This window comes from Pollicipes pollicipes, unplaced genomic scaffold (assembly GCF_011947565.3).
Source record: "Pollicipes pollicipes isolate AB1234 unplaced genomic scaffold, Ppol_2.1 Scaffold_3216;HRSCAF=3773_pilon_pilon_pilon, whole genome shotgun sequence".
Taxonomy (NCBI): domain Eukaryota; kingdom Metazoa; phylum Arthropoda; class Thecostraca; order Pollicipedomorpha; family Pollicipedidae; genus Pollicipes; species Pollicipes pollicipes.
Genome location: NW_023596251.1, coordinates 853,363 through 876,347, shown reverse-complemented (window position 1 = coordinate 876,347; position 22,985 = coordinate 853,363). Strand labels below are relative to the sequence as shown.

The following is a 22,985-nucleotide window of genomic DNA, read 5'->3' as shown; positions in this document are numbered from 1 at the left end:
TCGCACCGGTACAGGTGCGTGCGGTGCCTGTTATTATGACAATAGTCGCGGCTGCAGGAAAAACAGCAGTAGTGCCGTTATAAAGTTGTGAATGAAAACGTAATTTGGACTCGAAAATAATTAAAATCTATATCCTTACTGTACTATGACGGGCTGCTGCAGTGGTACTATCCAATACTTTTATTAGAAGTAATAGTCCTGAGGCTTCACTAGAGTATACTTTTTTGAATATGCCACAAAGATGGGACACTACCTGCAAAAACGAAGTGAGTTTACCAAACTAAGTTATGAGATACTGGCTCTATGTTTCCAAACATAATGTAATGCCCGCAATATTGTGGGTATCCTTTACACAGATATTGAAGAATATAAGCCATTTTTAGTGGTAGGTTGTGGGGGGAGGGTGTCTATCAGGCCAAGCTATGTGAAGGATACATTTACATTGCCAACTCCACACGAAACGATGATTACGATATACAGTATGACGTAAGCACTCTACGAGACGCCTCCATCACGTGACGCCTGCTGTGTGTGACGATTAAGCTGTGGGTTATACCGGCGCGGGTTAGAACGGCCCGTTTGTCGGAGTGACCTCTCACATCTCACATTACACGCAGTGTGACTTATCTGTGACCTGGAGTTCCAAGCCGTCTTGCGCGAGCACGAAATTTAAACTTATTCATTGAAGTTTGTTACAGATGTCCTGAAGAGTTGAATGGTTACTCCAAAGACCGGTAGGGCAGGGCGGGGGAGAGTGTATTTGCTGTGAGAGAGTGTATTTACCCATGATGTGACAGTGTAGGAAGAAGAAACGCTATGAACAGTATATTGTGGTGTTCCTACTCGGCAGGCAAAACCGACAGATAGGTGGTCGAGCCGAGCGCGTGCACGAGCCTTCAGTCGGCAGAGCTCGCGCACGAGCCTTCAGTCGGCAGAGCGCGTGCACGAGTCAGTCGGCAGAGCGCGTGCACGAGCCTTCAGTCGGCAGAGCGCGTGCACGAGCCTTCAGTCGGCAGAGCGCGTGCACGAGCCTTCAGTCGGCAGAGCGCGTGCACGAGCCTTCAGTCGGCAGAGCGCGCACACGAGCCTTCAGGTGGCAGAGCGCGTGCACGAGCCTTCGGTCGGCAGAGCGCGTGCACGAGCCTTCAGTCGGCAGAGCGCGTGCACGAGCCTTCAGTCGGCAGAGCGCGTGCACGAGCCTTCAGTCGGCAGAGCGCGTGCACGAGCCTTCAGGTGGCAGAGCGCGTGCACGAGCCTTCGGTCGGCAGAGCGCGTGCACGAGCCTTCAGGTGGCAGAGCGCGTGCACGAGCCTTCAGGCGGCAGAGCGCATTAACGCTCCGGACCCGACACAGATCTTCTGGATCTGTGCTCAGCAATGGAATCCATCGCCCTGCAATGGCTCCGAACATGACAATTATAAACTTGTGCTAGACTTCCATCATGCCCCAAATAAAAACGATATTCATTGTCATGAACACCATGAAACGAAATACGCCTCAACCTGTGTGCGTGCCATTGCAGCAGCGTGGGTGTTGGCTGCATGGCCTCAGCCACCTGCCGAGTATCCAAGCATTTGTTGGTAGCAAACATAGTTTCCCAGTGCTCCGCGCGCCTCGCGCTATATTATTGATACAGGGGAGGGGGGAGGGTGCCACCGTTTTCCCACGTCGCTCAGGCACGCCGACCGATCATCCAATGCCTTTGTCCCCTGTCGGTCTCATCCAGTGACCCCGCTGACCGTGGTCAGGCAGCAGCAGCAGGCAAACAAGCATGGCGTTCGGGCGCCCGCAGCGCCATCTCGCGGCAAACTACCGCATCTGTACAAGATGGCATGCTGGCCTTAACTGAATTGTTAGCAGCAGCGACCCGATATTTTATAGCTTTTGTGGAATGTGCATACACGTCTCGCATCAAAGCTTCCAAGACATCAGTTGCACAGAGGCGGTTGCAGATCTCCGTTTTTGGTAGGTAACTTGTTATGTAAGGAGAGTATTAAACGCAATATTTCTGCCACAGTTTCGCTGCATTTTGTGAAATAAAATCACGAATTCGTTCATTTAATCATACGCATCCCTAGCTCTGGGTATATACACACGTCATCCAGATACGATACAGATGCGCACTCAGATATTAAACATGGGGAAACTACTGGTGCTGGTCTTACATTTTTTAGATGGCACGTGCGAGCAAGTGACCATGGAACTCATTTCCACATCACACTTATGACGTCAGGCTTCCAAAAACAAAAGATTCCACATAGGCGGCTCGAGACTCTGCGGTTTATTAGATCGACTGCGTTGTACAAGCTCAACTGAAAGCGAGGGTGTGTGGGCAGGGTGCCGCTGTCTGAGCTCGGCTGGGGGAGGGAGGCTTGGAGCGATAAAGCTCACCTAGCCAACCTCCAAATTCCCGGATTTCGGCCACTGGATTTGCGTCCCTGATGCCAAAATAAGAATGAAAGAAAAACATTTGTTCCGTTCTAATATTGTTTGCATGTGATGCGGAAGCGCTTAGTCCTACTAAGTAACAACCCCAGCGTGGTAGTATGCTTCCGCCACAACTATGGATTCTCTAAAATGGGGAAATCCAACTACACGATCCCATACATACATTACGTACGACTATGCATCAAACATATTTGGCAGGAGCGCACTGAGGTAATCAAAGATAGGGGAACCGATCAAGCCGTTTGATGAGGAAAAGGGACGCAAAGGGTGCTTCCCCCTTCGGTCGCACTGAGCCCGCCTAATGTTTGAATTTTGGTTTTATCTTTGCATCATAAAAACCTGCACATTTGGAGCTGAACTCTGTCAAGCTAAACAGTCGAAATATAAATGTATCTATCTGCCCATTCGTTTGGTTATTCTACGAGTAATAAGACTATTTAGTGACCCCTGACTACCTGAGTGGTCGCTCAAACGCTGCTTCAAATATTTTCCGTAGGTCAGGACCGAACCCACGCACTCCGATCGGCTGCAGCGTCGCAGCCCATAAACATCTCCTGCCAGACCCAAACTCAGCTGAAGGCAGTCATGGCGAATCTGAAGGGAGGGACAGCCCGAGCGGTCACTTCCAGCGCGAAGTCAAAACGCCTGATTGCGCCTTCGGACCCGTATTCGGTATGAATTGACCATAATTCTGACGTATGCGATGTATCCGTCCAGCATGGCAGGCGACAGTGGGAGCGTTGCCAGCCTGAATCACTCGGTTGTTATCGACCGTTCTCGGTGACGTCACTTGGTTCAAGGGCGTAGCGGCAGAGCGTCGCTACAGTTTTCCGTCACAGCGGCACCTGGTGGCCGCATACTAGCGCCGCGTGGCGGAATAAATCCCACTTGTCAGAATCTGTGGAGAGATGGACAGAGCCCGGCCTGGCAACAACGTCAAAATAGCACACCGACTCCGTCCCAACTGTGGCTGCATCGCGTGTTCCTGTCCCAACTCTAATGTTCGCCTGTTCCTGCCCCAACTCTATAAGCTCGCCTGTTCCTGTCCCAACTCTATATGCTCAGCCGAAACGAATTCTCGATTATTTGCAGTTTGGAAATTGTGAACAGGCTTGCGAAAAACACAAGAACGTTTTGCGAATGTTTGTCACAATTAACGGCTCTTCACACCTGCTTGGTCCCCATGGCCGAAGCTCAGTTATTAGTATATCAGTATATTAGTATATCAGTATATCAGATATATCTATATATATTACAGCTGTTGGCCTGATTTTAGGCTCGCGATGGGGCGGCTCTCGTGAATACGCTTGAGGCCCGGGGTCGGTAGGCTGTGCACGACCTCCAGCGCTTCCAAATAAAGGTCAGGTTGATCGCCCCCCCCCCCCCCTAAGGTATTTGAGGGATGCCTCTCCGGCACGTCGTGCAACCGCGCCTCAACTTTCGTTGTTCTATCGTGCCCAAACTTTCAGAACATTCATGGCGCGTGTTTTAACATCAAAAACTTGTCCCTAACAATGCTGCTTTCCGGGTAGCTACTGGTTTTCGGAACACTGCGCGGCGATCCACGGCTGGCGCGGGCGACGGGCGCCAACCGACGATGTAGACGGGCGTGAGCGGTATGCCGACGCTGCTACATTAACGGATCCCTACATCATAAACAGGTGCAGATGCTGCTACATTAACGGATCCCTACATCATAAACAGGTGCCGACGCTGCTACATTAACGGATCCTACATCATAAACAGGTGAAGACACTGCTACATTAACGGATCCCTACATCATTAACAGGACCAGACGCTGCTACATTAACGGATCCTACATCATAAACAGGTGCAGACGCTGCTACATTACCGGATCCCTACATCATAAACAGGTGCAGACGCTGCTACATTAACGGATCCCTACATCATAAACAGGTGCAGACGCTGCTACATTAACGGATCCCTACATCATAAACAGGTGCAGATGCTGCTGCATTAACGGATCCCTACATCATAAACAGGAGCAGACACACGGTCATTTAAATTCCGTGTCACTGCGGGGCATGCCCTCATACATAAGAGCATGTCAGGTTCTCCAAGTGGTATTTGCAGGAAAATTTGACTTTTGCCTAGCCCAGAAGGTCAATTATTGACCTCACAGCATGCCACTTATTGCTTGTTGCAAGATGTTTTTTTCAGGCCAATGCATTGCCTTTTTCCGCGAGTCCCTATCCTTCTTACGTTGGTAACGGCATGCGGTCACATCGACTTCTCATTCCCCCTTTCAGTTTTCGTTATGAAAATCGGCGAATCAAGGTGAGGGTTAAGTGCTCCGCAGCCCGGCACAAGTGCTTTCTAGCCCTGCGTCGGACATGCGGCCTCTCCCGTGCCCGACACGTTGCGCTCCAGTGCCGAATGTGCGCCCATCCTAGTGCTGAAAGGCCGCTGCCGTGTCAGACACGCGGCCGCTACTATGTCAGACACGCGGCCTCTCAGGTGTCGGACACGCGGCCTCTCAGGTACCGGACACGCGGCCTCTCAGGTACCGGACACGCGGCCTCTCAGGTACCGGACACGCGGCCTCTCAGGTGCCGGACACGCGGCCTCTCAGGTGCCGGACACGCGGCCTCTCAGGTACCGGACACGCGGCCTCTCAGGTACCGGACACGCGGCCTCTCAGGTACCGGACACGCGGTCTCTCAGGTGCCGGCACAACATCGGTCCGGTATCCGGACACGCGGCCTTTGCTCTGCCCGACGGCCGCTCCTGTCTCGGACAAGCGGCCCCTCCTGGACCGGACACCCGGCCGCTCTTGTGCCGGACATTTGACGGTCCCGGTGACCGAATAGCGACGCTGTAGTGAGGCTCACTGCCGCGGCAATGGGGTTCTGGTGCAACACGCCATGTTAAGATGCAGAGCATCAAAATGGCACAGTGCGGGTTAATGTAACAAGTATTTCACTCCTCTTCCTCTATTTTCATGAGCTTGTGATAGATGCCCATTAGGTCGTAAGTCCATGGCTGGAAAATATCATGAATACAGTATGCACGTGAACATGCCGATGGAAGTTTGGCGGAGAAATGTTACAGGCGGTTACGATACGAACGATGTCCAAATGTTACTTTACAAAGTGGCGATTTTGGTACAAGGGTGGCGCTGAAATCAGCATCGCTGCTAAACACTAAACAAGGTCGTCATATAACGAAATAGCCGAAGCGCGCGAAACATGCAATGATCAACCAATGCCTCTAGGTATGGCTCGGCACGCGGACATTGGCCCGCTATCCATGTAACTCAGGCCATGATATGGCTTATCCAGTGTTGGATTTCTGATTGGTGGTTCTTTGTGGGAGGGGAGGGGGTTCACCAAGTACGGATAGACATCTCAGTCATAGACATAGGCTGAGGCTGCGATATGAAACAGCGCAGTAATTCTGAAGTTCAAGGTGACGCAGTTTGTAACATAAAAAGACTGTACAATTGAATGCAATGCATTTTATAGGTCAATTAAGTCATTTAACAGTCCTTTCTGCAACACTGGTATTGCCCCAGTGTGTCATGATAAAGAGCATAGGGTTTGCTACATGCCATTTGTGGCTGCGATGCGGCCGTTAACCAAACACGTTCTCGCCTTTCTCCGTGCATTCGATGTCTTCGATCTGAACCCAACCGACGTGCTCACCAAGGGGCCGCAATTTCGCCAAATGTGGGGGGATGAGCAGTGAAAATTGCCTGAACTGTTTCAAAAAAGCATGCCACCAAACAGGCTTTTCTGCAGATTTTGCCCACTTTCTTCTCAAAGTTGTGGGACGGGGTGCTGAAGCTCAAATTATGGGCTAAAGCCCCCAAACCGAATGTGAAACTACGCCCCTGCGCTGAACAATCTCAGACCGCTGCGCCGGCCGCTCATGCACTAACAGCCACGTCCTAACCACCGGCACTTTTGGCATGCCATGCAAATGATACTTGAGTGCAAATGAATCTTCCGAAACGAAACGAAAACATATGATATTTATGACTTGCAACAATTTTAGCAACACAACTATATTTTTCGTGGGGTTTATCATGTTTATAGTTCCATTTCAACAGTTTTGAATGGATTTGGCTCTCGGCAACAATAAAGGCTCTTCCAAATTCATCCAAATCCAAATGCAAACATAACATTCCGTAGGGAATAGGTTGAACCGAAATTTAACGCATAAAAAATGTGCATAAAAGTCGTCTGAAACGGAAGTCATTCTCGGCTCCTTTGAACCCAGCATTGCCCCTGACTACCTAAGTGGTCGCTCAAACGCTGCTTCAAATATTTTCCGAAGGCCAGGACCGAACTCACGCACTCCGACCAGCTGCAGGGTCGCAGCTCATAAACATACCCTGCTGATCCCACGCTCAGCTAGAGGCAAACACGGCAAATCTGAGTGAAGGGACGGCCCATGCGGTCGCTGCCAGCGCAAAGGCAAAATGCCTGACTGCGCCTTCGGATTCGTATTCGATTCGAATTCGCTAGAATTGTGAAACAGTCGATGTATCCGTCCGGCATGGCAGGCCGTGGCCTGAGCACCGCCTGCCTGACGCACCTGGCCGCTATCGACCATTCTCGGTGACGTCACCAGGATCGAGTGCGTAGCAGCAGACCGTCGGCATAGTTGTCTTTCACAGCGATACCTGGTGGCCGCATACTAGCGCCACGTAGCGGAATGGAAGCAAACCTGTGAGAATCTATAGAAGAGAGTTTGGGCAGAGCGCCGGCCCGGCAATGTCAAAACAGCACACACTGACTCTGCCTCAACCGTGGACGCATTGCCTGTTCCTGCCCCAGCTGTATCTGTTCGGCCGGAAAAAGTTTGCGATGATGTAAGGCTTGAGAATTGTGAACAAATTTAGTAAAATACTGAAGAATGTGCGGTGAATGTTGACCACCTTTAACGGGCCTTCGCGCCTGTTTGGTTCTCACATCCAAACCCCAATTGTTCCAGTAATGCAACATTTGTGAAGCATTGAATTCATTTTTTCATTAATAACTTTTCTTGGGTTTTTTCATTCATTTTCAATTTTCCACTTCATTCAATATTTTAAGTCTGAAAATGATGCCTCGTCATTTCAACCGGGTGTCTGAAGGAAGACTGCGATGAAAATCCAACGTTGCAATAAACATCAACCTGATGAGTTTCATACAAATGTATTCCAATTTATGCATTTCTTTATTACAACATGCACTTGGTGATTAACGCGCCCGATGTCCTGTGGGGCAGCGCATTTCGAATGGCAGTCCTACCGTCACTCTCCAGCTCCTGGGCGGTGCTGGACTCCGCTCGGTGACGAGGTGGACCGCGGCGGGCTACACGGCAGACGTCCGGCACCTTTAAGCGAGGCGGCGGCGGTAGCTTGGGGGATTCGTCACAGCACCGGCTGCACCTCACGAGACATGGCGGGACAAAGAAGCCGATGGCGGCCGATAAGCGCTGCGCAGCGGCTCTCTCCCTCTCTCTCTCTGTATAGATGTTAATGATGTATGTATATATGTATATATGTTACATGTGGTTAAAGATAGTACGTTTATCGACGACAAACGCATATGGAAGCATTGAAGTTTGCATCAGCTCTTTATGAACACAGCACTTTTGTGAAACAGAACGGGTACAGTTGTATCCCTTTCTTGCATACTGAGAAGTAAAGTCTGTAAATATTATGTTTTTATGTGGTTAGGTAATGTATTAAATATTTGGCTACTCGCAAGCCGTTCACACACACACACACACATACGTTCTCAACAAACCAAAATTTAATCGGCACAGCAAATGCATTTCAGTTGATGTAAAACCAGACATATGTACTACTCCATGCACCATACAATACAAAAATACTTAACCTTGCCTCAGACACGTTTAGTTAGCTGTCTTACTGATGGAAATGCCTTTTCTCCGCGCGTATTAATAAAAACGCATCGCGAGGCTTTTGTCCTCCTGACGTACACACAAGTTGCTGTGCCTCTGAACAGAAGGCGACCCTCTCCCCATTCGATTCGGACGTGTGGCAAAGGAGACGCCCGTCATGCCAATGTCATGCGCAATCGCTCGCAACTACTTGGGCTAATTCTTCTGTGACCACGCGATTGCACGTCTGTACGCATATTCGGTGCTCAATGACGTCACTCACGCTCAGTCAGGCTAGCTACCTCCGGAGTCCGGGCGGCACTGCCGATAATCCTGGGTTCGAAGGTTCGCTCAAGGTTCTTCTAGATCGGGCTCGCTATCACTGGCCGGAGAATACTTTCAAACGCAGCCTCCGCGCAGCGCCCACTGCGCGTGCAACAGTGATGCAGTAGAACACATTCGGTTGCACAAGTGATTGCAGCGACTGATAAATAAGGCTCTTTGAAATCAGATGAAGGTGATGTAAAGTACAACTGGAGTCCCTGTGCAGTTCTGCACAATTCCATGAAGTTGCGATGTCTATGACAGGTTTTCACCAAAAAAAATACATAAACGTAAACGACTTCACGAAATAAACCACCAACACCATTAATTTAACAAATGCTCAGTGATCTCTTTCTGGGCGGATAGCAATCAGGGGCTTCACCACATATGAAGAGGTTTTACAGCGAAAGGCATTGGGGACTTAGTGAACGTAGATTGTAGATCGAAATGAGATCAAAATTGCGTACTGACGTTGGCAAACGACATTCAATCGGTAGTTTTCAGCCGTCATTCAAAATTGAATAAGATTTGAGGTCAAGAAGTGTTAAGAAATCGGCATGATTTCAGACAATGTAGAGCTTTCATTCAGAATGGAAGAGGACTTCAGGCAATTTAGAACCGTCATTCAGACTTGATAGTTATGAGTATGTGCGCTCGCAAGTCTCAAAACCGTGATATCCGACGCTGCAGTCTCCGGGTTTAGGTTGCTGTCTCCGGAACTGGAGGAGCAAGGGCAGAACCTCTACTTTTCGTGTTACTTTACTTAAAATGTTTATATGTTAAGGGAGCAGACTCAGAGTTATCAAGGCGAAACATACGGTCAAGGTAATCTTTCAACGATGCGAATCGACTTTGAAAGGCTTTCGGAAGGATTCTTTCACGAGGGTCGCCCTCGCCTGCCGGCGCCAGACGCCTGGTGTTACCTGCAGCGGCCGACGCCGCTCTGCTTGGTGGAGACTTCAACCTCGGCCGATCCGTGTTCTTCCTCCTGAGATTGCCAGCGCGCAGGCTCTAAACTTTTCATGGCATATGTTTCCCTGGTCGATCCTGCAAAAGGACTGACGTCCTTAAGCAAACATAGGTTGTTTTTTCAAGTTTTGACCTCATTTCGATTCACTCTTTCTAACACTTATGACACTCTTCCCTTTGGCTGGGACAAACCCGTTATCAGTTTCCGAGATACTCTGTTGTCGCCTCTGTCTTAACGACATGCTGGTGTTTCGACGCCTTGAACAAGGCATCCAAATTTGATTTAGTGTAAATGTTTCCAGCCCATAAATCGCAGCCAGCATTTTTAGAGAACAAAGTCAAGTTACAGCTCTGTAGATATCAATTTCTGCTATTCGCCACGTTGTATTTGTACAATGGGCAGTGTAAGAAAACGACTCAGTTCTCAAATGGGCTTCAATACGGGTGAAATCCTTGAAAATCGCGGTGTCGTCACGCGGTTGGTTTAAGTTGCCGATCATCTTACGGTGATTTTGACTTAACTGCCTCTTGACTCAGGCGCTCTCCACTTTAGAGCGGTGACGTGGCCTGGGCGATGAGATGACGTGGTGGCGAATACGTCGTGTGTGATCGCCAAAAACCTCCCAACACCGGGGTTTAAACCCTCAACGTGGGTTTATGGCGCTGAACGGGAAGAAAGGGCTTGTAACTTGCCCTTAATCTAACCGGATTACACCCAATTTACCCTCAACGTTTGTGGGCTAGTCTACCACAGCTGAATAAGGCAGTGCACTTCTGCTCCAATACGTTTCCTGGGTGTATATCGGCGGAAGACGTTACTGGGCATCATTATTTGGTCGAAACCAGGTTTCAGCAATCGACGCAGGATCGATGGTATGCAGCTTTAGACGCTGGGCGTGCATGGTTTCGAGAACGAAGATGTTAGTTATTGTGCGCGACTATTGAGGGGTGCCACGGGACCGCCGGCGGGCAGCCGCAGGGCGGGCTTCAGGCTCTGTGCGCGACTATTGAGAGGGGTGCCACGGGACCGCCGGCGGGCAGCCGCAGGGCGGGCCTGAGGCTCCACTCGCGATAGGCACGCTCGAGCTGCCCAGCGCTGTTTTGCTGGTGTTGGACGGACGATTACCGCTGTCGGTTTGGTCACGTGTTTTCGACCGACAGGTTTTCGTAACGGTTTCATTAAATATTTGAGTCGAAGCGGAGGTCAGCACACTTCGAGGGCTCCTCCGAGCGTAGAGACTGGCAAATTCGTCAAGTTTTTCGGTGCTAATACTCGACCGGTTTGTTCAATCCTTCGACAACACGTCGTGCCAGAATCAGGCAGCATATTGCGGCGAACGCAGCTTGCTGCAGTCCTGAAACATCGCTGCGTAATACCAAAACATTCAGGTCATGACACGAAGGTAGACCACAGTTAACGAGATATATGAATTGCGTAGTTAAAACACGCAGAATGCAGCAAAAACAGAAAATGATCAAACAAGCCTGGTACGAACGCCAAGTTCTGAATACTTGGCACTCCGTCAGCCCCGCTCAGCCAGACATTGCATTGCATTTTGCACTTTGTTTCCTTTGTCTATGAGGCAATTACGTTATGAGTTCTTGAAGTTTGCATAAGTTTTATTTTTTCTTTGAACGCTCTTCATTTCCATACCTCAGGTCCAGACGGTTGGGGGCCAAACCCACCCATGGGGGCAAACTGGACCTTGGGGGGGGGGGGGGGGGCTCACTCAAAAGGGTACAAATCGACACTCGTGCTAACGAGCAGGCGATCAACTTTGTTAGAGGCTTGTAACCACAGTCATAAGCAATTAGGCAGCAACCAATACGTCGGTACTTTCAGTACCCCTCACTCCCAGTCTAGTTACAAAAACAAACGCACAAAGCAAACTGCACTCTGTATTCATCATCGGCACCAGCACGTAAGGTGAGGTTCACACAAACCATGACACGGACACATTCGAATATGTACAAACACTCAAACGTGTATTGGCAATACTGGCCGGCACACAGTGCTCCACAGAAGCACATGTGCGCAAATGTACACACGCTCACTGAGTATTGCTGGAGACGACACCCGCAGTCGTGCTCTAAAAAGCCGTATCAACAGACCAGTGGGAGCCGTCGCTTACTGTACAGGTGCAAACGCGGAGCGCGCGCTCCGCGATCGCGTCAGATCTTGACTTTGTGTCGCCGCGGCGGCCACGGCCGTCCGCGCTCATTACAGCCGAAGGTGGGACTCTCTCTCTCTCTCTGTGTCCCGGCGCCGACCGTCCCGCCGACCGGACAGCAGCAGCTGGAGACGCCAGCTCCCCCCCCCCTCGAACCGCACAGCCGCCACCGGCGCAGCAGGGCCCTTGAGTCCGCTGACGTCAGCACGAGCCTCCAGCCGACCAGGCAGACATTGCCAGCCGACCCCGGGCCGTGCACAGTGCCGCTGACGTCCGCACGAGCCTCCAGCCGACCAGCAGACATGCCAGCCGACCCCGGCCGTGCACAGTGCCGCTGACGTCCGCACGAGCCTCCAGCCGACCAGCAGACATGCCAGCCGACCCCGGCCGTGCACAGTGCCGCTGACCGGTCACACCGGCCCGAGTGACGTTACATCGGCTCCAAACGACGTCACACCGGCCTTAAGTGACGTCACGGCGTCCCCGCGGCGCTCGAGCGCAGCACCGCCGGCTCGCGCAGGTACCCGCCGGCGGGGCACGTCAGCTCCGGTGCGCTGGCGGCGGGTCCGGCTGACCGCGCCCTGCGGGAGCCAGAGCGCCAACTGAGGTGCTGCTGCCCCAGAGGGCACGTTCGATAAAATGTCACTTCATCATTGTGGCATATGTAAATGCCGAAATCCGACCGTAACGGAATTCAGACGCCATCAAGGCACTGAAGTAGACAATGGGACAAAGGCGACAACATAAATGGAAATACATATAGCCCTTCACAAGTCAGCACAGGATTTAGACGAGGACTCTCCGTAGCGCTCTCGCCACGTGACACCTCACCTCTCTCAGGCCTCCGGTAGCGCTCTCGCCACGTGACACCTCACCTCTCTCAGGTCCGGTAGCGCTCTCGCCACGTGACCTCACCTCTCTCAGGCCTCCGGTAGCGCTCTCGCCACGTGACACTCACCTCTCTCAGGCCTCCGGTAGCGCTCTCGCCACGTGACACCTCACCTCTCTCAGGTCTCCGGTAGCGCTCTCGCCACGTGACACCTCACCTCTCTCAGGTCTCCGGTAGCGCTCTCGCCACGTGACACCTCACCTCTCTCAGGTCTCCGGTAGCGCTCTCGCCACGTGACACCTCACCTCTCTCAGGCCTCCGGTAGCGCTCTCGCCACGTGACACCTCACCTCTCTCAGGTCTCCGGTAGCGCTCTCGCCACGTGAACCTCACCTCTCTCAGGTCCTCCGGTAGCGCTCTCGCCCACGTGACACCTCACCTCTCTCAGGTCTCCGGTAGCGCTCTCGCCACGTGACACCTCACCTCTCTCAGGTCTCCGGTAGGAATGTGATGTCGCACGGCGAGAGCGAAACGTCACCGGCTGGCATCAATGACGTCACACTGGCTGCCGGAAAGAATGCGTGACTCACTGATCATCACTAGAGACGGACGGCTCCACCGACCGGGCGCCGCGAACTGAAACGTGACACTCGTGGAATAATGTAGCACGCTATGGAGCCTTTTCAACCCTTATTCTAGTCACCTCCTGCAGGGTTAATTCGCGACAGTCTGAGGTTTGAGCACAACACCATCCTAATGGGGTTCAGGAATCCGTACAGTATTTACCTAGACGGTGTCTGTCTGTCTGTCTGCCCCGTTTTGAGTAGCGTTGTCCACAGGCTGAACGGCGGGCCGCTGAACAGTGAAATTTGGACCCGCGCGCCGGCGCACGATGTTTTCCACGGGTAGATCGCGGGCCGCTGGGGTCCGGGGTTGGGCGTGGCACGTGGCCGAAGGGCCGTTTTGGCCCACTGGCTTCGTACGGGCGGCCCAAAAATATGAGCCGACGACAAAGCCGAAGAGCAGCCGTTTAAAACCGCGGCCACATCTTGACGGCCAGGGGTCGATGAGACGAGAGACTGATACGCTTATGTACACCACTGAGCGGGGAATGGCATGGGGCTAACTTGCCGTCGCACATGCCAAGCGTCACGCGCGCAGAGGCGGCCAAGATAGAGTTGGCCGGTACTTAACTTTTTACGTTTAATACCGCATCGCGGCAGCTAGAGTGCGTGGAGCTGCGAATCAAATTTCAGTGTCGGTCGACGTATCGTTGTCAGTTCATGTGGACAACACGAGTTTGTGCGACGCACGGTTGCACCAGCAATCGTTGAGAAGCCGGAGATGTCGGCATTTCGAAAAGCGGTGCCTAATACAACACCCTGCCGTCGAAACTGTAGCAAGGATCGTGGCCAACCTTACGTGAGGCGTGTGAGCGCAAAATCACGGAGATTAGAGTACGTTCTGGCCCATTGTTCTGGTTCGCTGACCTTCGCACGAAACCCATGGCACGGTAACACATGAATCCCACTGCGGCGTCTCGGACTAATGTCTGTCTCACTGCCTACAGGCTAACGCCAAAGACACACAAACTTGACGGCGGCGAGCCGCACGGTCACGCCGTCCATGCCAACACAATTAAACCTCACCACATCGAGACAACTGTGCTGTTTTGGCGCGGCGGGCCGACCGCGAGCGAGCACACCATTGCGCCATGGCAGCCGGCCTCACTCACGGTCCGGGAGACCTGGTGCCGACGCTGTGCACGCCACGCTGCCGCCGCCGCCGGAAGGCCTGCTCGGCCAGCTTGGCCTCGGAGAGCGGCTCGATGCGCCAGAAGCTGCCCTTGCCCGGGTCCTCCTGGCTGCGTGGCACCTTGACGAAGTAGCGATTCAGCGACAGGTTGTGCCGGATCGAGTTCTGCGCAACGGGAGAGCCCCGTTAATTCACCACCGAGTTCTGCTGAAGGGAGGATCCCTGCTGCCAGGCGGCCGAGTCCCGCTGCGGGGAATTGCGGCCGGTGAATGACAGTTCTGCGGAGTGGAGGATCCTGGCCAAAAGACAGTACAGGATAGTTTATCAACATCGTTGACGAATAAAACATGCAAAGATAGACTGAACTCCACAGTACGCAGACGGGAAATTGTGTGGAAAACCGGTCGAGACAGTATTCTTTATGGACGGGTTTCATTGCATCCTTCCTGATGAAACTCAAGAGAGATAACTTAGTCTATGGTTTTGTTCGTCATAAACAATTATAGCAAGGATAGCCCTGTAATTGCTATAGGCTGAAATTGAGCTCTTGGCAAGCAGAAACCAGTCCTTCACCAGCGTGCTGCACTCTGCCCCACTGCAAAAGGCTTAAAACCAAGTAAAAGCAGTCGAGGAAGGGGGGGGGGGCAGTAGCACTGCCTTAACAGAACTCGAACGTCATCCTTCTGAGGTGGCACCACGGCACCTGAATCCAAACGGGTGTTCAGAGCCCGTGGCCGGCCCGGCGCCACTGGCTCGGCGCCGTTGCCTCGCCCACCTGCCAGCCCTTGTCGGCGGTGCGGTAGTACGGGTAGGTGCGCGTGATGAACGAGTAGATGCCGCTCAGCGACATCTGCCGATCCCGTGATGACGTCACCGCCTGCACGATCAGCTGGGCGTACGAGAAGGGCGGCTTGACGTCCGCCTGCCGACCGGAGCCCGGTCAGTCGCCCGAACGAGCTCCGTGCGGGGACAATTACACGGACAGTTCATCATTGACCCCAGGGGACCACAGATCATCCGCGGTGGCAAATGGCTGCAGGGTGTGACTCAGCTCTATGTGCGGATATGCGCATTGTTACACAGACACGGAAAACGCGTTCTGTTCGGGAAAACAAAAACAAACGATCTTTGTGAAACCCGTGCATGATGCAATGAACAGCAAGCGCCTCTGTCCATCACCGACCCACCAGCAGTGTTCCTGCTAATTCTTGACCCACCAGCAGCGCTCCTGCTTAGTCCTCACCCACCAGCAGCGTTCATTATTCCTGACCCACCAGCAGCGCTCCCGCTTATTCCTGACCCACCAGCAGCGCTCCTACTTATTCCTGACCCCCCCCCCCCCCCCCCCCAGCAGTGCTCATGCTTATTCCTGACCCACCAGCAGTGCTCTCTGCCCCACCAGCAGTCCAGCACGGCTCCTGACCACCCCTGACCCGCCAGCGGTGCTCCCTATTAAGTCAGACCCTTCTCCCAGTCAGCAGCAGCCCTCCCGCTGACCTGTTCAGCTGTGTACTCGTCGGGCCGGCCGAGCGCCGCCGCTGGCCGGGGAGCGACCGGCGGCGCGGTCGGCTCGCCGCAGTAGCCGTGGTGCAGCAGCGGCTCCGGTTCGGGCCGCGGGCTGGCCGGACGGCTGTTGCCGGCGCTGAGGGTCAGGTCAGGCAAGGTCGGGTCAGGTCAGGTCAGGTCAGGTCTCGCGCCCTGCACGGTGCGAGGTGTACGATGCAGCGCAGGTCGGCCCGGTCTGGCAAGCTGGATGGGTCTGTTGAACTGTTCGGGACTGTCGAACTGTTCGGGACTGTCGAACTGTTCGGGACTGGTCTCATTCTGAGCTAAGCCTGACGTAGAGCACGTCCAGGCGCCGATTCAGGACAGCTTGAACCTCTCTCGGGTTGACGGTCGCGCTCATTACACCGAGTGGTCTGCTCCCTGAACGCAGACTCCTCACTCTGCTCCAACGACCGGACCTTTGAACACGCGTCCGGTGCTGCCTTTCCCCGCCCCGAGCTTGATGGCTTGTCCCGACCTGAGGCTGGAGCCAGGCAGAGCCCCTCCGCAGTCCCCCCAGCCTTTGCCCACTGACTGGCCAGTTAAGCCCACCGAAGAGACCTATTTCAGCTCACTAGCCCACTGCTGTCCGCTGACAGTTCGGACCAAATGTTTGAAGCTTTGTGCACCACCAGGCTTTGGACTGAAATGAATCACCACCTTCTGTTCAGTCAGCAAATTTTGAAGCCTTTTCATAGAGCTGACTCCAAAGAGAGTGGAGTCCGCACAACACGTGAGAACCTGCTGAGACCTTGGTGGTCATAGGGTGTGTCAACTACATCAGTTGTTTGCAATGTTGAGATGTCTCAGTTTCATATACGAACAAAATGCCACAAGAAATGCCAGCAGAACAGCTGGGTAGTGGCAGTGATCCCAACTGCCAGCTGCCCCTGTGATGTCATGGATATTAACATTCAACCTTGATATCCATCAACATTATGTAAATCTTAAATGAATCCCTGAGACTTCACTTCCTCATCGCTGGTCCCAAGCACTTCAGCCAAGCTAACTAGCTCCCTGCCATTGCCCCTGGCGTGGATCACAGAACACACACAAGCACCTAAGGGCATCACATCATACACTTCAGAACCACCTCACGGTTTCCTTTTTAACAATGGAACCATGACAGCATGCCAGAACAGCTGCCATAAAAGGCCCAAACTTGCTGGAGACCACTATCAACATTTGAGCCTGTAAGAGCCTGTTGCACCGAAACAACCCCCCTGCGGCGATGCTGACCTGATGGTGGCCGTGGGGGAGAGCGCAGGGCTGGCTGGGCCGCGCGGCTCGGTCCGCTCGGCCGGCGGCAGCAGGCACAGGCCGCGAGCAGCCTCGCCCACCAGTGAAGAAAACACCACCAGCAGACCCGTGCTGGGAAACCGGATCAGACACCTGGCGGCGGCGGCAGGAGTTACGACCACCAGCGGAGAACCCACCATGGTGACAGACATTGGGGGCCTTGGTTGAGCACAGTGGTGGTGGTGGCAGGCACCTTGTCAGCAGGTCAGGCACCTGGCAGTCACAGCAGGTTGACACTATGACAGCATCAGATAACCAAAAGTCATAGCAGGCTGATATCATGTCAGTGTCAGACACTTGGTAGTCATAGCAGGTTGATGCTGTCAGTATCACATGCTTGGCAGCCACAGCAGGTTGACACTATGTCAGTGTCAGACAGTCAGCAGGCACAACATATTGGCACCATGATTGTGTCAGACATCTGGCAGTCACAGGTTGATACTATGACACTGTCAGGTGTCTGACACTTGGCCAATTGGCAACATAGCAGTGTCAGACACCTGGCATCTGCAGCAGGTTGGCACCATGACAGGTCAGCCACCTGGCAGCTGCAGCAGGTTGGCACCATGACAGAGGTCAGCCACCTGGTAGGATGGAATGTATTACAGCAAAGTGGAAGAATGCCGTCAGGGTGAAGATGGCACAGCAATGGGTCAGATGCTAGGTATTGAAAGTGATGGTCAGTATGACAGTGGCCAAGCTGACACAAGGCAGGATAGAGCCAGGGTTTGGTAGAAGAATTACAACAGTTTTTTTACAATTGTTGTGCATGCTTGCATTTATACAGGTTTTAACAAAAAATGTAAGAGGAAAAAGGAACTATCAGTGATACCTTGGATGTCCATCTGCAAAAAGTACATCCACTGCACTAGATGCCTACTTTACTACCTAGTGTCTTCTTAAACCTCAATTTGTACCAGCTTGCATTTGTTAGCAAAATGGTGCAGGATAGCCACAACTGTGTTCATAATTAGATGCCATCATGGAGATTTGGCCGGGGTGCCATCATGGCAAACATTGCTCTTTGGAGCCTATTTTGGAATTTTTAGCATGAAGTTTGAAACAAAAATTGGGGTGGCCAATCTTAATTTGGGCATCTCATGGTAGCTAGGGACAGGTATTAAAGGTGGTCAGAGATCAGGTAAAGCCAGAAAAGCAGCAACATGTGAGAAAATTAGGGAGTCACAGTTTGTAAAGGATGGGGAAGCCCTAAAGCTAGATGTCCCACTTTGTCTTTCAACTATGCCATAGTTGTTTTTGTCAATGCTATGTTGTCCTCCCCAGCACTGGGCATGACTATGCATACAACAACAGATAGCCAGAGATTCACCAATACCATCAAAGCACTGGACAAAAATTTGCATGCAAGCACAAAGAGTTTTGCTTATACCAGTTTTGGCTCATTACTCTGCACAGGTAAACCACTTGCAATCAATCTCACACCAGATAAGCCACCATGAGTGCAGCAGCTCCAAAACTATTATTCTATTGTTAGCATTGTCCAGATTTATGTATTTTTAGATGCTGCAACTTTGACAATGTAATGGTGCATGGTAAAAGTTTAGATGGTTAAGTGTCAATGCAATTGTTTCCACTGGCAAGGCTTTGTGCAATTTTGGCCCATCTCAAGCGGAGCAGTGTGGTTACTTTAAAGTCAGTAATGTGAATAGAATAGTATAGAAAACTATATAAATGTAGTCTAGTAAAGTATGACATACAAAAGTGAAGTACAGGAAATCTTGGAAAGCACCTACCCACTCCCTGATCAACACCTCATTAACCTCTGTCCCAAGCAGAGAGGTTTGTCACCCCAACTGGGGCAGGAGCAGACCTGCCCCAAGTGTATTATTGACTGGTATGTCACCATTCAAAAACTGGGTCAATGGTCAAGGATTGCTTTCCAACTATTCTTAATGATGGTGAACACAATTATTTACATAAAATGATTGCAATTATCTTGAAGATTAGCAAACTGGATACCAATCTCTGGTACAATGCTCATTTTAAGACATACTAGCATGACAAAAGATCTGCTCATTAACTGTGAATATCCTGGAAGCCTTTGGTCCTGAAACACTGAGTTCTGTCAGTTCAAATGCAATAAGTGACCAAGTAGCAAATCACTAACAACTTCTGTGGCAATATGAGTTGCTGTAAAGAACAAAAATAGCACATCACACAATGTCTTACTTGGGAGGAAGCATGACCAGTGGATCATTTGGCCGCTGGAAACTGCCATCCACAAATATACCGTTTTTGCCATTACACTTCAGGTAGAAATCTGGATCCTCAAATACGATCTCCAGGTGAACACGTGAAATGTAATTTGAATGCCCCAAGTCTACGTCCACTTCACCCCGGGAGCTGTGTCTGCCAATCGTTACTCGTCTCCTTCGGACATAATACTCCAGATCTTTCCACTGCAGCTTTGCAAAGGCAGGCTTTTCATCCTGATACTGTATCTCCATTTTACGTTATAACAAACTTGCGTGGAGACATCCCCCAACACTGGCTCGACTCCGCGTCCCCTCCATTTGCGATCACCCCAACAAGCATTACTACCGGCGCAAGCTTGGGCGCAAGAGCGCAGCACATGACCACACATGCCGACAAATGGCGGTATGTTGGTGATGCAGACTAAATAACTGCCAACTTTTTCGATACACTGCAATAAGATTTGCCCACCAGTGGCCTACAAGAACGACGCTTTTCACAATGTGCTTCTAATTTAGTTTATTCTTTTAGGTCCAGCCGTAGAAAAAAGGATTTCAGACACAACACGATCATTTTAGGCTAGCCTAGAGGTCATTTGTAGCCAATTTAGTTCAAATTTCTACACAATTCAAATGAAAACAATGAAGGTCTATGTGACCAGGTACAATGTTTTTTATGTGATCAGAAACAGTGTGCTGTGCATCTGCAGATACTTAAGATCGTATAGATGTCTACATCAGGCCCTTCCCTTCGATGTCCCTTCGACGCTTGGTAATGCTTATCGGTGATGCTTATCAAACTGAAAACAGGCACGTTGGTACATAAGATTATGCGTCGTCCGCTTCATTCATACGACAGGGAAATGGCTACACCCGTCGCACTCGTTCATCTACATCCTCCACTACTGACGACACCGGTTAATGACCCTGGATGATACTATATGACCTTGCATATTCTCACCTTACCTTACCTTGCCTTATGGTGACTGGGAGTTATAAAAGACCACTAGGTCCGTCGGTCCCGGCCTCGTCAGGCTACCGGTCCGGTAACAGTCTCAAATTATGGGTAGATTTATTATGGGATGTCATACATGATGTCGGCTCAGTGTAAATCGCCCAGACTTGAATTGTTCAACTAAGGGTGACGACACGACCAGGTGTGGCAGAGCGTTCCACACATTGACGACCAGTGTGCTGAACGAAATACGACGGACGGGAGTCCTAGCCTGAGGTTTTCTCAGTTTCCATTGGTGTCCTATCGTCACCTCCGAATTGTGTCTTGTCAGCAACTCCACCTCCGACAGCGACATACCTCCGTGACACAGCTGGTATACTGTAGGCGTGTCTCCCCTGCGACGACGGTAGCACAGCGAGGGCAGCTGGAGGAGTCTGAGCCCCTCAGGGTATGGCCAGTACCTTGCTTCATAGACAAGACGGGTAACTCATCGCTGAACCTGTTCCAGCCGCTTCTGGTCCAGTTTGCCGAACGGGCCCCAGACGACGTTACCATACTCCAAGTACGGACGTACTGAGGTCTTGAAGAGCGAAGGCAACGTGTGAGCATCGATGTTCGCAAAAGCCCGCCTCACGACCGCCAGCATCTGGTTGGCCTTAAAGATCGCCTCCGCTGTCTGCACGTGGAACTTGAGCCTTTAATCCACGAAAATCCCGAAGTCCTTATCGGTGGATTCGACTGCGACTTCGGTGCCGTCTGCAGCCTCGGGTGGCAGTTCCAGATATGCATTATTTTGCACTTTGTTGCACTAATGGGGAGCAGTGACTTCTTTGGACACTTGGCCAGGGCGTTGAGGTTAACCTGTAGAGGTGTCTGTCATGGGCCGCGGGACGCGACAGTAGATCCTGATGTCATCCGCGAGCATTTTGACCACGCTTTGCACTTGTTCTGGTAAGTCGTTAACGAAGATTATGAATAGCGTTGGTCCCAGCACCGATCCTTGCGGGATACCGCCGATAACGTCGCTCCAGTCCGACTTCGAGCCTGGATCCGCACCTTTTGCATCCGGTTGGTAAGGAAAGCCCTGTCCAGCGCACCAAGTTGCCTATCACGCCGCAAGCATTGAGCTTGGGGAGCAGACGGTTATGAGGTACAGAATCAAAGGCTTTCTTGGAGTCCAGGCACGCCACGTCCGCCGGCTCTCCATCCTCCACCGCGGCAGTCCAATCTTTCAAGTCTTCGAACAGCTGGGTGACGTAGGACCGGTTTGAGAGAAACCCATTCTGGGTTGCTTAAAGATGTCCAGACTCCGAGAAGTGATTAATTGGGGCATCTTTGACAAAATATTCGAGTATCTTGGAGGAAACGGCAGTAAGACTTACTGCAGGGGCGGATCCAGGATTTCGTCGAGGGGGAGGGGGCACGAAACATCGAGGGGCGCCCCTAGAGTTTTGGGTCCTCTAGAAATCTGCTGGCATTCTTCCCATTTAATTTGTAGATAAAAAGTATAAAATATGTATATAAATATATATACATATATATATATATATATATATATATATATATATATATATATATATATATATATGTGTGTGTGTGTGTGTGTGTGTGGTGTGTGTGTGTGTGTGTGTGTGTGTGTGTGTGTGTGTGTGTGTGTGTGTGTGGTGTGTGTGTGTTGTGTGTGTGTTTGTGTCTGCATATTCACATATATATTTCATAAAACGGGAACCCACCTTACTGAGCACAGCCCTATAAAACTAGGCGTGCTACGTATGCACATACATGGAGCTCACTCATTTTCTACAGATCATGTGAAATCCCGTGATTTTGAAGTAACTGTTTCGGAAAAAAAAAACAGATGAAATAGACTCAAGCTGGCTGCTAAATACGATCAAATCCAAGGACGAACTTCATTGCTAGCTTATTCACGGGTAGCCGGCTGGGCGATGTAATCAGCTGATGGCTGAAGAATAAATGATAATTTTTCCTTTGTTAAAAAGTAGAGCACAAAATCCCAACATTCAAAATATGTTAAGAACGTCGTGCGCAAAAATAATAAGTCACAGAATAGAAAAGGAAAATGGCACATACGTCGTCGGCGGCACGTAAAGTTACGTTCGACAATGGCGCGCAAAAATTAATCGGCGAATATCCGACTGCTGCTCTATGGCTAAGGCACCAGCACCACGAGGGAAGAAACCTGAGCGATCATGGGTGCCGCAGGAGGCGAACAAACAGGCTCCTGTCGAGAAGTGTGGGGTCCTCAGAGCAAGCAAAAAGAGCCCAAGACCAACGTGGTTTGTCCCTAGACGACCCGTAGTGCGCTGGCAGGCTGACATATAAGGCCCCGGTCAGAGTACAGGACCTCTAGGCCAAGTGGAATTGCCCAAGACCACGAATAAATACCCCTGTGCCATCAAGTGCGCCCGGGCAGGCCCCGACAAGAGCGTAGGGTCCTACATTAAAATGCCCGATGCGCAGGACCCCAGACAATCCAAAGTGCCAGAGCAGGTTAAATGGGCCCTCGTCAAGAGCGTGGGGACCTCCATTCAAATAGTAAGCCCCAAGACCCAATGAAGGGGGCCCTGAATGATTGAGTGTGTTCGAGTAGGTTAACAGGTA

General features: G+C 51.4%; 2 protein-coding genes across 2 annotated transcripts in view; both read right to left on the bottom strand.

The window, feature by feature from the left end:
- Positions 1-11,287, bottom strand: part of LOC119090988 (forkhead box protein K1-like) — a 16,797-nt gene extending 5,510 nt beyond the window's left edge. Inside the window, 1 exon segment of the mRNA XM_037213713.1 lies at positions 11,284-11,287. Within this exon segment, the coding sequence (XP_037069608.1) occupies positions 11,284-11,287 (4 nt within the window).
- A 746-nt stretch (positions 11,288-12,033) lies between these two features.
- LOC119090987 (forkhead box protein K1) lies at positions 12,034-19,735 on the bottom strand. Its single transcript, XM_037213712.1, has 8 exons — positions 19,386-19,735; positions 17,136-17,288; positions 15,969-15,993; positions 15,849-15,920; positions 15,127-15,273; positions 14,332-14,516; positions 13,080-13,157; positions 12,034-12,349 (listed from the first exon to the last, which is right to left on the bottom strand). The coding sequence occupies exons 1-7, from the start codon at positions 19,661-19,663 to the stop codon at positions 13,085-13,087; spliced, it is 933 nt and encodes a 310-aa protein (XP_037069607.1). The 5' UTR covers positions 19,664-19,735; the 3' UTR covers positions 12,034-12,349; positions 13,080-13,084.
- Positions 19,736-22,985: the final 3,250 nt, after the last annotated feature.